This window comes from Chelonia mydas, chromosome 4, assembly GCF_015237465.2.
Source record: "Chelonia mydas isolate rCheMyd1 chromosome 4, rCheMyd1.pri.v2, whole genome shotgun sequence".
Taxonomy (NCBI): domain Eukaryota; kingdom Metazoa; phylum Chordata; order Testudines; family Cheloniidae; genus Chelonia; species Chelonia mydas.
The window spans coordinates 108728104-108743023 of NC_057852.1; the positions used below are offsets into that span (position 1 = coordinate 108728104).

The following is a 14920-nucleotide window of genomic DNA, read 5'->3' on the forward strand; positions in this document are numbered from 1 at the left end:
TGTGTTTAAGGCCATGTTAACAGTCCTGATAATATATCTTCTAGGTTTCCTCTACGCTCAGAACAGTACCAAACGCAGCATTAAAGAGCGGCTTATGAAGCTCTTGCCCTGCTCGGTTGCCAAAACGACATCTCCCGATATTCAAAGCAAGTTTTATTTTTCTCTTGATTTTGTTTTTAGGTTTGCATGTGTCACAAGCTATACTTTTTAAAATGATGTTGTTAACTGCTCATTTGGGAGACAAGATATCTGCTAATGACTCACACGATCTCCTGATGTTTAAGAGGTAATTCTGCAGGGGTATGTCAACTCCCAGCATTTTTGTCTTTGCTCACATTGACGTCAAGGTGTCATTGCCGTGGGTAGCTGCTGTGTATTTTTCCTCTGAAAGCTAATTAAGAATTAGAGCGACAAGGTGGGTGAGGTAATAACTTTTTATTGGACCAACTTCTGTTGGTGAAAGAGACAAGCTTTCGTGCTTACAAGTTTGAAATCATCCTCCTTTCACCCGTAGAAGTTGGTCCAATAGACGATATTACCTCACTCACCTTGTCTTTCTAATATCCTGGGACTAACACAGCTGCACCCACCCTATAAACAATGAAGAATTAGTTCACTGGATAAATGAAATGCTTGGTCTGTGTGTGGGACAAAGGTGTTATGGTTTTTAAACTGCCATTTATGGCCATCCCATAGAACAATACCAGTATAACTGATTCTGGGGAAAAGGAATTGTAACTAATTAACAGTGAACTGCTTTGGAGGTAATACTTTACAGTGCATGTGTGAGAGAAAGAGAAAAAGAAGTACTGTGACTCTATCTGTGAAAGACTAAATTGCTCAGAACCCCCTCATCCTGGTATAGTATATGGGCTAAATTGCATAGAAGTAAATCCACTTTAACAACAATAGGATCTTCCTCTATAAATTGGTCAGCATAATAACGGGTTTAAGAGTAACTTTTTGGCCCCAATTGTGAGTGGTCCAGAAGTGTAGACCTGGGGGTCCCCTTAGCCACACCCAGAATTTGAGACTTGCAGAGCACCTACACTGTCCCTGGTGTAACTGTAAGCAGCCTCAGGGGCTATTCCAATTTATAATAGATTTCCACAGCCACCAATGGGCTACCCTGGCAGCCCAAAATAGCTGGAGCACAGGGCAGTCTCTCTGTACTTCCTCCCACACACAGAGCTTTCCCCTACACGGGGGAAGGCCATTATGCTAGTCCTGTGCCACTTAGGAGAACCCTTTGTGATGGGTGGAATTCCCAGCTGGAGGGTGCTGGGATGCTTTCTTGCCCCTTTATGCCATAGGAATAATACAAAGTTTCTGGAATGCAGCACAGAATCACAGGCTGTGTGACTGTTGTATGGGACTTGGGTAAGAAATCTAAGGGTCAGCATGGAGAGGAAAGGTTAAGACCAACAATTGCAGAGGGGGTGATACTCAATTGGAGTTTAAATAGTATAATTGGAGAGGATAGAAAGTTTATAAACAAACTGGAGGAAACAGACAAGAGACAACAGGAAAGAGAGAAATAAAATCAAGTGAAAATAAGCAAAGGTTAAAAACCATAAGAAAGAAAGAAAGAAAAAAGTGAAAACAGAATAGGAATGAAAAATAACAAAAAATAAATAAAAAGAGGCAGTCAAAACAACCAAAAAGAGAGGATAAAATAGTTAGAGGTTTAATACAAAGAGAAGGAAAAATAGGTGGAGGTTAAGAACAATTAAAAGTGGAAATTGTTCAGAAGAATCCCATGCACCGCTGCAGGCTGGGGACCAACTGGCTAAGCAGCAGTTCTGCAGAAAAGGACCTGGGGATTACAGTGGATGAGAAGCTGGATAGGAGTCAGCAGTGTGCCCTTGTTGCCAAGAAGGCCAATGGCATATTGGACTGTATTAGTAGGACCGTTGCCAGCAGATCGAGAGAAGTGATTATTCTCCTCTATTTGGCGCTGGAGTATTGTGTCCAGTTTTGGTTCCCCCACTACAGAAGGGATGTGGACAAATTGGAGAGAGTCCAGGGGAGGGCAACGAAAATTATTAGGGGGCTGGGACACATGACTTACTAGGAGAGGCTGAGGGAACTGGGGTTATTTAGTCTGCAGAAGAAAAGAGTGAGGGGGGATTTGATAGCAGCTTTCAACTAACTTAAGGGAGGGTTCCACAGGGGATGGAGCAAAGCTGTTCTCAGTGATGGCAGGTGGCAGAACAAGGAGCAATGGTCTCAAGTTGCAGTGGGGGAGGTCTAGGGTGGATATTAGGAAACACTGTTTCGCCAGGAGGGTGGTAAAGCACTGGAATGGGTTACTTAGGGAGGTGGTAGAATCTCCATCCTTAGAGGTTTTTAAGGCCCGGCTTGACAAAGCCCTGTCTGGGATGATTTAGTTGTTGTTGGTCCTGCTTTGAGCCGGGGATTGGACTAGATGACCTCCTCAAGTCTCTTCCAACCCTAATATTCTATGATTCTATGAAATTAGGTTTGGAGTTGAATACAGTGTGATAGAAAACCTCTCACATTGTATTCATTCATAAGTTGTCTCACTACCGACTGATCCTGAAGAGTATTACTCACTTGAGGAGTCCCATTTAAGTCAACAGGAGATGATGTTGTCCAATGGATAGGGCCTAATCTGAGTATCAGGAGACTTGGTTTTTATTCTTGGCTCAAAAACAATGAGGAGTCTGGTGGCACCTTAAAGACTAACAGATTTATTTGGGCATAAGCTTTTGTGGGTAAAAACCAGATGCATGGAGTGAAAATTACAGATACAGGCATATATATATATATATGAAGAGAAGGGAGTTACCTTACAAGTGGAGAACCAGTGATGACAAGGCCAATTCAGTCAAGGTAGATGTGGTCCACTCCCAATAATTGAGGAGGAGGTGTCAATACCGAGAGGGAAAATTGCTTTTGTAGTGAGCCATCCACTCCTAGTCCCTATTCAAGCCCAAATTAATGGTGTTAAGTTTGCAAATGAATTGTAGCTCTGCAGTTTCTCTTTGAAGTCTGTTTTTGAAGTATTTTTTGTTGAAGGGTGGCTACTTTTAAATGTGTTATTGAATGTCCAGGGAGATTGAAGTTTTCTCCTACTGGCTTTTGTATATATGTTTTATATGGTAACATACAAAAAGCCAGTAGGAGACTGTGATACTTTCCCATCTTTACAAAATGCTTTGTGATCTAAAACTGAAAACAACTGAACATTGGTATTAATCATGACTATAGGTTTGCAATTTAAGCTGTTAAGAGAGCAACCTTTCTGTATACCTGTGAAGAGCCTAGCATGCTTCTTGCTAGGCTAGGCTTCTGTTTTTCAGGGTTTATTAATTTCATTTTTCAGGGGTTATTTTTAGCAATTTTTGAGTTTTTTTGTAAATGTCAAAAAATCAGGGAGTTTGGGGGCTTTCTCTGTATATATTGTAATGAGTAATCTCTTTGTAATGTTCCCTAGTGTGGTTTAGCATGTACTATTTCAAAAAGCAGTATGTTAAAGTGCACTAGGGAACCTTTAGTGTCTAGCAGGGTCTACATAGACCAATTAATGAGTAATATGTTAGTGTGCTTTAGAATCACACTCCCCTAGTTCACAATACTGCTCCATGGAGACCAGCCCTTAGGTACAAGTAATGATTTACAGTGTTTTTCTGGTGTTTATTGGATAAATATCGATTTTGGTGGGCGTTTTTGTATCAGGGTGTCTTTCAGTGTTTATCAGTTAAAACGTAAAATTATAAACCCTATATACAAGTAATAGTAATCTGCCCTCCCACCAATAAAATGGATTGTTGCACAAACAATAAAAAAAAATTTACAAAGAATTTTTTAGCATGATACTTGCACTTGCTTGCTAATAAGTGGTGTTGTACACCAAGTAAGGTAAGTTGAAGTAAAACTTACATAACTTAAAACTTACTTACTCACATCCGATGAAGTGAGCTGTAGCTCACAAAAGCTTATGCTCAAATAAATTGGTTAGTCTCTAAGGTGCCACAAGTACTCCTTTTCTTTTTGCGAATACAGACTAACACGGCTGCTACTCTGATAAAAGTTAACTGTATTTGGGAACAGAATATTAAAAAGGGACCTTGGAGTCAGTATCTTTCTTTGTGCTTTAGTCAGTAATACAGCACTAATTTTAAGTTTCAAGGCAACTGAAGACACTCATCATCACTATTTATTATCACCTTTTGACATAACTGCTATTGGGTTTGGCCAGACAGCATTTCAGAGTTCTAGAAAGAAAGTGAGCATTACCAAAACATAATTTGTTGTGTATATTGTGAACTCTTAAGTGACTGTAAGGGATATAATTTCAAAACGAGTACTTGATGACCATAAAAACAGGCATGCACACAATTGTGTGCATTAAATCTTAATTTCTTTGCTCAACTCAGATAATATTGTATGGAAAATGGATAGGTACTTGCATGCATAATGGCCCCAATTCAGCATTCTATCCATGTTCAGCAAAACATTTAAATATGTGCTTTATTTTAGCTATGTGCTTAATTCTCATTACTTTAATGCAACCTAAACCCAGGTTTAAAGTTAAGTACACATCCTTGCCAACTCTCTGAATTTTTACACTAGTGACATGCTTTTGGATGGAGCTGGAGCCATTCTTGCAATGACCCAAGAAGCTCCAGCCCTCTGATGGACTTGTTGGCCTCTTAGGGCAGAGTAAGAAGTTGGAGATGCTGTAGACAGAGCTCTCTCCCTCCCTATAGCAACCCAAAGTATTCTCACATGAGCAGAGAGGGAGCAAAATAAGCCCAGCCAGCTCAGGGTGGCTCTCCTTCCTTCCTTCCCTCCTCCTTTGACAACCAGTGCTTCTACTCTGACCCTCTCCCTCTCCTTCCCTGCAGCACCCTGTCTGGGAAGGGGTAGAGTAGAGCAGTGGTTCTCAAAGCCGGTCCGCTGCTTGTCCAGGGAAAGCCCCTGGTGGGCCGGACCAGTTTCTTTACCTGCCGCGTCCACAGGGTTTTGAGGTTTGGCCGATTGCGGTTCCCACCGGCTGCGGTTCACCGCTTCAGGCCAACGGGGGCTGCGGGAAGCGGCGCGGGCCAAGGGACGTGCTGGCCACTCTTCCCGCATCCCCCATTGGCTTGGAGCGGCGAACCGCAGCTGGTGGGAGCCACATTCCACTGAACCTGTGGACATGGCCCTGACCTGCCAGGGGCTTTCCCTGAACAAGCGGTGGACCGGCTTTGAGAACCACAGGAGCAGAATGAAAAGCTGGGGGAGCTGCCAACAGCCTAGAAGAAGGAGAAGAGATCCCACTGCATCATTCTCCCGGGCATCGGAGAGGAGCAGAAGTGAGACTGTTGAACTGATGCTGGGAGTAGAACTAATATGGGTGGGCTGAAGTAATGGGGTGAAGGCTGGATAGGAGATGGGTAAATGTGGGAGTGATTGCTTCTGCAGCAGGGGCCAAAATCACCTGACCCAGTACATTTGGGAGAGAGAGCCACGTGAATTGTCACACATTGGGAATAGGTAGGGGAGTTCAAAATCAAGACAGATTTCCTCTCTCTCCCCTCCCCCCCCCCAAAAAAAAACACAACAAAACTACAAGATAGTCTTCCTTTTAAAAAAATCTTATGAATTTTTAGGGTCTTAAGGTTGGCAGTACTTAAGTGCTTTGCTGAATGACTTAAGTACGTGCTTAAATGCATTGCTGAATTGGGACCAAATTGAGGGATGATGTACAGAGAATAAATAGTTTTTGTGCATGCTGTCTGGAGAGGCTCACAAGCAAGAATACCAACCTCAGGACAGTCTGTCAAGAAGCAGGCCACAAACCCCAAACTAGTTGTGAGTTTTCTACTTAGATTTGATCAACCAAGTAACAAGTGTAAACTCCTCAGGCAATATACATGGAGTCACAGACAGTCCCCAGGGGCATTTCGGTCTATCTTGCCACTCAGGCAAGATTGACTTTGTGATAGAACATAAGAACAGCCATACTGGTCAGACTAAAGGTCCATCTAGCCAAGTATCCTGTCTTCCGACAGTGGCCAATGCCAGATGCGCCAGAGGGAATTTACAAAACAGGTAATCATCAAGTGATCCATCCCCTGTCACCCATTCCCAGCTTCTGTCAAACAGAAGTTAGGGCCACCATCCCTGGCTAATAACCACTGATGGACCTATCCTCCATGAATGTATCTAGTTCTTTTTTTAACCCTGTTATAGTCTTGGCCTTCACAACGTCCTCTGGCAAGGAGTTCCACAGGTTGACTGTGCGTTGTGTGAAAAAAACCTTCCTTTTGTTTGTTTTAAACCTGCTGCCTATTAATTTCATTTGGTGACCCTTTGTTCTTGTATCTTGTAATAACACGTCCTTATTTACTTTCTCCACACCACTCATGATTTTATTGACCTCTAACATATCCCCCCCTTAGTCGTCTCTTTTCCAAACTGAAAAGTCCCAGTCTTATTAATCTCTCCTCATACGGCAGCCATTCCATAGTCCTAATCGTTTTTGTTGTCCTTTTCTGAACCTTTTCCAAGTCCAATATATCTTTTTTGAGATGGGGCGACCATATCTGCACGCAGTATTCAAAATGTGAGCATACCATGGGTTAATATAGAGGCAACATGATATTTTCTGTCTTATTATCTGTCCCTTTCGTAATGATTCCCAACATTCTATTCGCTTTTTTGACTGCCGCTGCACATTGAGTGGATGTTTTTACAGAGAACTATCCACAATGACTCCAAGATCTCTTTCTTGAGTGGTAACAGCTAATTTAGACCCCATCATTTTACATGTATAGTTGGGATTATGCTTTCCAATGTGCATTACTTTGCATTTATCAACATTAAACTTCATCTGCCATTTTGTTGCCCAGTCACCCTGTTTTGAGAGATCCTTTTGTAGCTCTTTGCAGTCTGCCTGGGACTTAACTATCTTGAGTAGTTTTATATCATCTGCAAATATTGTAACCTCACTGTTTACCCTTTTTTCCAGATTATTTATGAATATGTTGAATAGGACTGGGCCCAGTACAGACCCCTGTGGGACACCACTGTTTACCTCTCTCCTTTCTGAAAACTGACCATTTATTCCTACCCTTTGTTTCCTATCTTTTAACCAGTTACCAGTCCATGAGAGAACCTTCCCTCTTATCCCATGACTGCTTACTTTGCTTAAGAGCCTTTGGTGAGGGACCTTGTCAAAGGCTTTCTGAAAATCTAAATACACTATATCCACTGGATCTCCCTTGTCCACATGCTTGTTGACCCCCCTGAAGAATTCTAGTAGATTGCTGAGGCATGATTTCCCTTTACAAAAACCATGTTGACTGTTCCCCAACAAATTATGTTCATCTATGTTCATCTGACAATTTTGTTCTTTACTATAGTTTCAAGCAGTTTGCCCAGTACTGAAGTCAGGTTTACTGGCCTGTAATTGCCAGGGTCACCTCTGGAGCCCTTTTTAAAAATTGGTGTCACATTAGCTGTCCTCCAGTCATTTGGTGCAGAAGCTGATTTAGATGGTCACTTTACACCAAAGATCACAAAATACTCTGAGGTTACTCTGAGTCCCAAGGGACCAGTCACTTACCTGAGGTCAATTCGCACCTTTGATGACACGCTGACGATAGTGCTTGTAGCCAATCCTGTAACAAACTAACTAAAGGTTTATTAACAGGGGAAAATAAATTAGTCATTTACAAGGTTAAAGCAGGTCACACACACACAGACACACAGACACACAAATGAGTTAGTCTTAAATTCTAAATGATGATTGAACTTCTATAATAAGCAAACTTTATATGTCTTGGGCTAACCCAAGCTAAATAGCTGGGGAATCCTTGTTTATGCTTATGAATTCAAGCCGCATAGGAATAATAAGCTCTCTTCAAATGACATTTTTATTTCCTTCCCCCAGTATTCAAGCTGTGATGGCACCTTCTTCAGGGCTGTGGAGGAAGCAATCAATGAAGTCTTTTGTCCGCAATGGCTTCTCTGATGTCTGTAGACCTCAGAGATAATACCTCTTGTGGTGAACTGGTATTTCACACTTGGTAATTCTTCGCCTGTGACTGTGGGGTACTTACAGTCTTAACAACCATTTTTATAGTTACAGAGCAAACATTAAATATTCCCCTATTCCATGGGATACAGATATTATATGTTTCAGAGTAGCAGCCGTGTTAGTCTGTATCCGCAAAAAGACAAGGAGTACTTGTGGCATCTTAGAGACTAACAAATTTATTTGAGCATAAGCTTTCGTGAGCTACAGCTCACTTCATCGGATGCATTCAGTGGAAAATACAGTGGGGAGATTTATATACACAGAGAACATGAAACAATGGGTGTTACCATACACGCTGTAACGAGAGCGATCAGGTAAGGTGAGCTATTATCAGCAGGAGAGCCGGGGAAGGGGTAGAGGAGGGGAACCATTTGTAGTGATAATCAAGGTGGGCCATTTCCAGCAGTTGACAAGAACCTCTGAGGAACAGTGGGGGGGGAGGGGAGAATAAACGTGGGGAAATAGTTTTACTTTGTGTAATGACACATCCACTCCCAGTCTTTATTCAAGCCTAAATTAATTGTACCCAGTTTGCAAATTAATTCCAATTCAGCAGTCTCTCATTCCATAAAGTCTAAACATTGAATACTGTGGTAAATCCAGGACAAACAGCTACAAAAAAAGAGAGGGGTAGTAATTAGTCCCAGGGGATTAAAAGGCCTCTCCCTGTCCATGGAGGAGATAACCCGGGGAAATAAGGTTCAGCTGCAAAAGGGGTTGCTAGGGAGCTAATTAGGTTCAGCTGGCTCCAACTGCTGGAGACCTTTTTAAACCCTCCCCAGGGTGGAGTGGGAGAGAAGCTGCCAGTAGGCTAAGGGTAGGAAGACACTGAATCCTTCCAGGAGGGGAGGCTGCACTCCCTCCCCAGAAGGGAAGGAAAACAAACACAAACGACTGATCAGGGAAAGGAATAAGGGGACCCTGTGCTACTTGTAAGGATTTTGCCTTGCCTAAGTCAGTGTCTCAAAGGCTAAAAAGGACTGAGTCTGCTGAGGAGGACAAGGTACTTTGCCACAATACATACATGATATCTATTTTAATTATACTAACATACAGGTGAGACAGATTGGTTTCCAGCTATGTATCTGTCAATATTCAGGGAGGCCCAGGGCCTTGGCATGAGCTGACACCTGGTCTGCTAGCATCACACCTGTGCTTGAATGCTTGACTGAATTGGGACCAAAAATGTACCAAAAATCAATAGTTTTTGTGCATGCAGTTACTTGATAGCAATATACACATTTGGATTTATGTACACAAATGTGTGCATATGTAATTTGGGAGGTACAACTTATTGCTCAGCTTTTGGAAATATTTCTCTAAATGCCACTGTTTAAAGACTAAGTTTGAGTATTTTATATTACTGTTAACCTTTTCCCTCATTTGGTGAACTGAAAAATTTTCAAAACATAGCTCATCTGGCAGATAATTTCTGAAACCAGTGTAAAAAACCACTTTAAAAATAGAAGAGTATTACAACTCTAAGAATACTTCGCATAAAACTTTAAGTGGTAAATGTGTGCCAGTTTCTCTCTCTTAGGTCATTTAATATGTATCCTGACATTTCCTGTACAAAAACCAATTAAATACTTTAAGACCTTACGCTCTAGAATCTAGAGAATTGATATGGGCAGTTTTAACTTTTATTAATGCCACTAAAATTGTGAGCCCTTTGTATATAAATACATGTACTTTCACAAAGTTTCACTGCGTATTTAAGAATGTAGGTTTTCTGCCTCAGGCCAGGTCTACACTCTAAACTTACATCGGTAGCACTACGTTGCTTGGGATGCAAAAAATCCACAGCGCTGAGCGACACAGTTATGTCAACCTCACGCCCAGTGTAGACAGCACTGTGTCAACAGGAGGGCTAAGTAGCGTCTTCACTGAAGCGCTAAAGCAGCACAGGTGCACCGCTGCAGTGTTTTAGGTGCCCTCAGACTCCAATTTGTGTGATTCTGTAGCCAACATATGACAAAAAAAAAAATACTGAATACTAAATGTAACACCAGATAAGTAATATTTCTGAAATACAACACTTTCAGTCAGTGTAATTTGTTCTTTATAAAGAAGTCTCACTGTGGTCTTGTTTACTGAGAAGTTATTGGTATAAAAGAACACAGAAATACAGTGTGACAAGTGTATTCGACTAAATTTCTTATTAATATAGAGCCCATCACCACACTATTGTCAAAATTGTATTTGATAAATCATTAAAATGCAATATACATTTTTAGTGTTAAAGAAGAACCCAGACAGTGTTCAGTATTTCAGTGTCTGTGTTTGCCTCTTGCCTTACCATTTACTGTATGGATTAATTTATCTTGTATTAAAGCTAGTAAAGTCTCTTTAGGCTGTCAAATTGTTCACAAATAGCTGCTTAGAGTGTGCATTTCTGGCAAAAGTCTGTAACTGCCTAAGGTATGGCCCATTTAAATGTGTAAATCAGGACATAAAGTACTGGTAACTTTTCAACAGTTGCTTGTTCTCAGGTTGCTTCCTTAGTCAGTTTAATCTAAACACTAAATTTGACATGCAATTAGTGGAAGATTTCAGTAGTGTGAATGAAGGTGACCTTTAAGGCCTGGTCCTTTTCTTCCACTGCAATAATTAGTAAATATACCATTCATATACAGTATAGGTAAATTTTTACATATAAGGGAAAGATTTGTTTTTATGCAAAATTATAATATTCACTATTAAGTCCTTGTAGTTGGGGGTGGGGAGGCACAAAAGTAGCCTTTATGTTCTCCATTCCTTGGCCGGCTATGTGCCAGCCCCATCCTTTAGGGTTCATTTTTCAAGCTTTTCTGTGCCACCATGAGGACTAGAAACTTTGTTTGAAAAAGGAAGCTGAAGTTCTCATTCAATCCCATGATTCCAAGAACTGGGGCTTTAAGAAAATGACCACATATCATCGGACTTATGATAAAATTATGAGTTAGCTACACTGATGATAGGCTGCAAAGTGGAATGTCTTATAGAACTTTATAAACAGTAAGAGTAATAAGTAGCAGAGTAAACCTCTAAAGAAACCCTTGGGTGCTGCAAGAAGTATTTTTGTGTCTTTCCTTTGAGTAAAAGGCCCCAGAATGGGACTATTGGGAACCATGTTGTTGATAATTCCATCTTCCAGATGAAAAGTAAAATCGAGGCATGCCCTACTCACTTGTGTTCACTGAAGATTCCTTGGTACTAGGGTGTTCACCCTGTTTAGATTTAGCCAACATACTCAAGCGATGTTTTTATTTGTTGTGTAGCAGAATTCTTTCTGTAGATTTGAATGACTGTGTTACTGTTTGTTTCCCTTTACAGACACTTTTGTGTAGCGGTGCTGACACAGATAAGTAATGGCTTGGAGAAACCAAAAATGCAGATTCCTGAAACCCAAACACATGCTTCTCAGGGTCCCATTATAAAATGTGGGAGTTTTTTAGGAATAGACTGGATCTGCTGTTTGATACAGTCATGTTTTATTATGCCACTGGAAGAATACAAAAGTCCTGCTTCTCAGGAACTTATCATGTGATCCTTAGCCATATTCAGCACCCTTAACTTCCACTGAAGTCAGTGATTGCTCAGCACCTTTGACAGTCAGACCCTTAATGATCAAACTGACACTGATTTCCATGCAAGAAGGACGAGGCCCTAGAAGTCCTTTTGCTGAATTAATTCCTGTGCACAATCTTCATACTGCAAACCAGTGTAAATAAAATTTGATTTTTGTAAAAATGTATAACTTAGGCTTAGACCTTGCATGGCAAGTTCCAGCAAATTTTCACAGGCCATTTATCGAGAAAATTAGGGTTTGTAATGGAAGTGCCTACAAACTCCTGAATACTGAATGGCGGAGCTAACTGTTTCTTGTATTGTAAGAATGCAAGATTTAATTTTCAAATGCAAATTAAAAGATTTGAATTGTATTGGGGAGAAAAAAGCCTTTAATTTTTAATTGAGAATATTCTAATCTTCAGTGTGCCATGCATAATTATTGTCATAAACAAGAGTAGCATATTATTGTACTAACTGGATATAATGGCATCTGTAAATAAGTGATCTAAGTAGAACAGTTCTTTGCTTCTTAGCATGATAAATCTTTCTGCATACAATGAGAACTGGAAAGTTTGACATGAGCATCTTCAATATGTAAAGTCAGTAGAGAACAGAGGATACAGACAGGAGTGGAGGATACAGACAACAGTGGAGCAGGCTACAGTGAAGATATAAACAGCTTATGAGAATCAATTTTTGATGTCCCATACCATTTCTGTCCTGCATCACTGACATCCTATTTGAATCAAATCACAATGTCTAGAAAAAGTCTTTGTCACCATCATGATAATAATGGATTCTAAAATACTGGAGTTATATTTTGGAATACAATTCCTTTCCTAAAAAAAAAACTACTGATGCAGTAACTCTTTCTTCTAGGTGTATTATCACCTTAGATATCTCACACAACTGGGTACTCCTAGCATCACACAATTTAAAAGGCCAAAATCATCCTTCATTTACTTCTATGCAAGCCCAATGACTGTAAAGGTATAGACCCAATGAGCCAAATCCTAGGCCCAACTGCTACTGTAGCCGGTAGCCCTCAGAAACTGCAGAACTTGATTTGGCATTATGCTCAACAACTTGAAAAGAGTCTGAGCATAACAACTAATTTGCTTAAAATAGAGCAAATTGCAATCATCTTCATCTTTGTTATGGAAATGAGGTTTGCAGAGACACTGCAGATTCCAGCATACAGTAGTCCATCTTGATCTGAACAGAGGCTGCTCAGAATGAGATGTATCATTGTATTCTGAAAGCCTTAGTCTGTGTGTGCCTCATTTCAATCTTTCAGATGTTGGTGGCCACATAGTACATGGTATCTTTTGGCTGGATTTGGGCTTGGAACCTGCCTTTCAGCTACCCTTACTATAAGTCTTACCTCCAAGGCATCACCAAAAGAGTTCTGTCTGATGTTACAAAATCTTTTTTTTTTTTTTTAAATATCTCTTTGAGGCAGCAATTCTGGAAATGACCCCAAAAGCCAGACAGCACAAACCAGATGCAAAAAAAGAGGAATCTTGGGAACTAGAGCTGGATAAACAATTTATTTGCAAGCAATTATCTAATGAAGGTCACCCTTGTGAATCATTCTGGACAGGATTGTCATTTTGAAAGGATTTTAATTTCTGTGAATTAATTCTTTAACAGTAGGTAGTCACTAAAGACTTCAGACATTGTCACCTAAATCACATAATATTATTTTTACTTCATGACTGGATGACTGAAACATTTAAGCAGAGGAATAATGATGAGCAGTGAATAATGAATACTCTTGTTTGCTCACAAATATCCTTATTTCCATGATAATGCTGGGCAGTTTATATGAAGAACGGCCATTTCCCTAAGTACAGTGAATGCAAATTTGTCCATGCAAATGTTCCAGAACAGTGGAGAAAAGAGGGCATGAGCATAGCTGTTTGAAATGTGAACTAATGTTGTGAACGCTGTTATTACAGCTCTGTCTAAGGTTACCATAGCAGCTGAGCGCCTCATAATCTTCAATGTATAATATCCCTGTGAAGTATTCTCATTTTGCATATGGGTTTCTGAAGCACAGAAAGACTAAGTGACTTGCCTGAGGCACAGAAAGGTCTGCAGTGAAGCAGAGAATTTAACCCTCATTTCCCAAGATCTCAGCTAGTGCCTTACCCATTGGACCATCCTTCCTCTGGTGGACACCAAACATTTCCAAAACTATTCACATTTTTGAAGCACGTTTTTCTTTCTTTCTTTCCTTCTCCCAAATTCTTCTTTAAAAGTTAGATCTTCTGTTCTAGTGCCAGCAGCAACGTCTTTCTGCCAGAAGGCTTGGGCAACACAGTGCAATTACATTAAGTGGGACAGCTGAGTTTACAGTCATCTTGTGTGTGTTTATGTATTACAGGGGATGGGCTGTTTTTTAAACTGGGGTTTCATTTTTATTGTTTGGTTGAAATCAACCTCCTAACGTCAATTTTCAGCCTGGCAACTGGAAGTCACTGTTGTAGCAAATGTCGGAACAAAAAATGGCCTGGCAGTGAGAGCTTCCTAAAGTGTAACAATACTAAAGCAATGTGTTTAAAAATGTTTGATCATGGAAAAATAGACTTATTAAAATTTCCCAGTAATACTGTATGGGCCTTCTGAAACAACGATGTCTCTGCATTTTGTGCTTTCTATGAGCTAAGAATTGTTATGTATGTTTTTTTTTTTTTTGGCTCAGATTACATATCTATAGAGGGATCAACTATTACACTAGAACAAGGTAGTGAATTTAATAAATTCGTCCTTAGAAATTACACTCTGCTGTGATTATTTCAAAATATTGTGAAACACTTATTTTAAAATATGTCTAGTGCTGGGATCAGAGGCATGAAGCAACAATACAACTCTCAGCACAGTATTTGTCATGTAAAGGCCTTTTCTGCAACTTTATTGAACTTTTTACTGTAAAATTGTAACTCAAACAAGTTAATCAAACGGTTATCTGCCAGTTCTCACTCCTTGTAATCTCAAGCTCTGCTGGAAGCCTTGAAGGTCTACAAGTGCTCAAGTTGGCAAACCCCCAACTAGCTTCCCACCCATGTAAAGACAGGATTACCCAGGAGGCTACCTTGTACCTATATACAGTGGTGAGGTCTACCTCAGTTATGAAACGCCAACACGTACATGCTCCAGCCCAAAGCTGCAAACCCCCATTCATTAAACTAATCAATGGGTTAGAAGATTCCTGTAGCTAGATCCTGGTGACAATGCTACTTTGTGAAACTTGAGTTATTTTTGCTATCATAAAATCATAAGCATTAGAGACAGAAAAAGACCTATTAGGGA

General features: G+C 40.3%; 1 protein-coding gene across 9 annotated transcripts in view; it reads left to right on the plus strand.

Annotated features, from left to right (window-relative positions):
* Nucleotides 1-14920, plus strand: part of KCNIP4 (potassium voltage-gated channel interacting protein 4) — an 840337-nt gene that overhangs the window by 723330 nt on the left and 102087 nt on the right. The window contains exon 2 of one of the 9 annotated variants that reach the window (XM_043544587.1): nucleotides 45-146. The exons of 7 other annotated variants lie outside the window; for them this stretch is intronic. In XM_043544587.1, the coding sequence (XP_043400522.1) occupies nucleotides 45-146 (102 nt within the window). Of the gene's footprint in view, nucleotides 1-44; nucleotides 147-12723; nucleotides 14355-14920 lie in introns of those variants that run through there. One more of the 9 variants, XM_043544584.1, reaches the window with a different exon arrangement.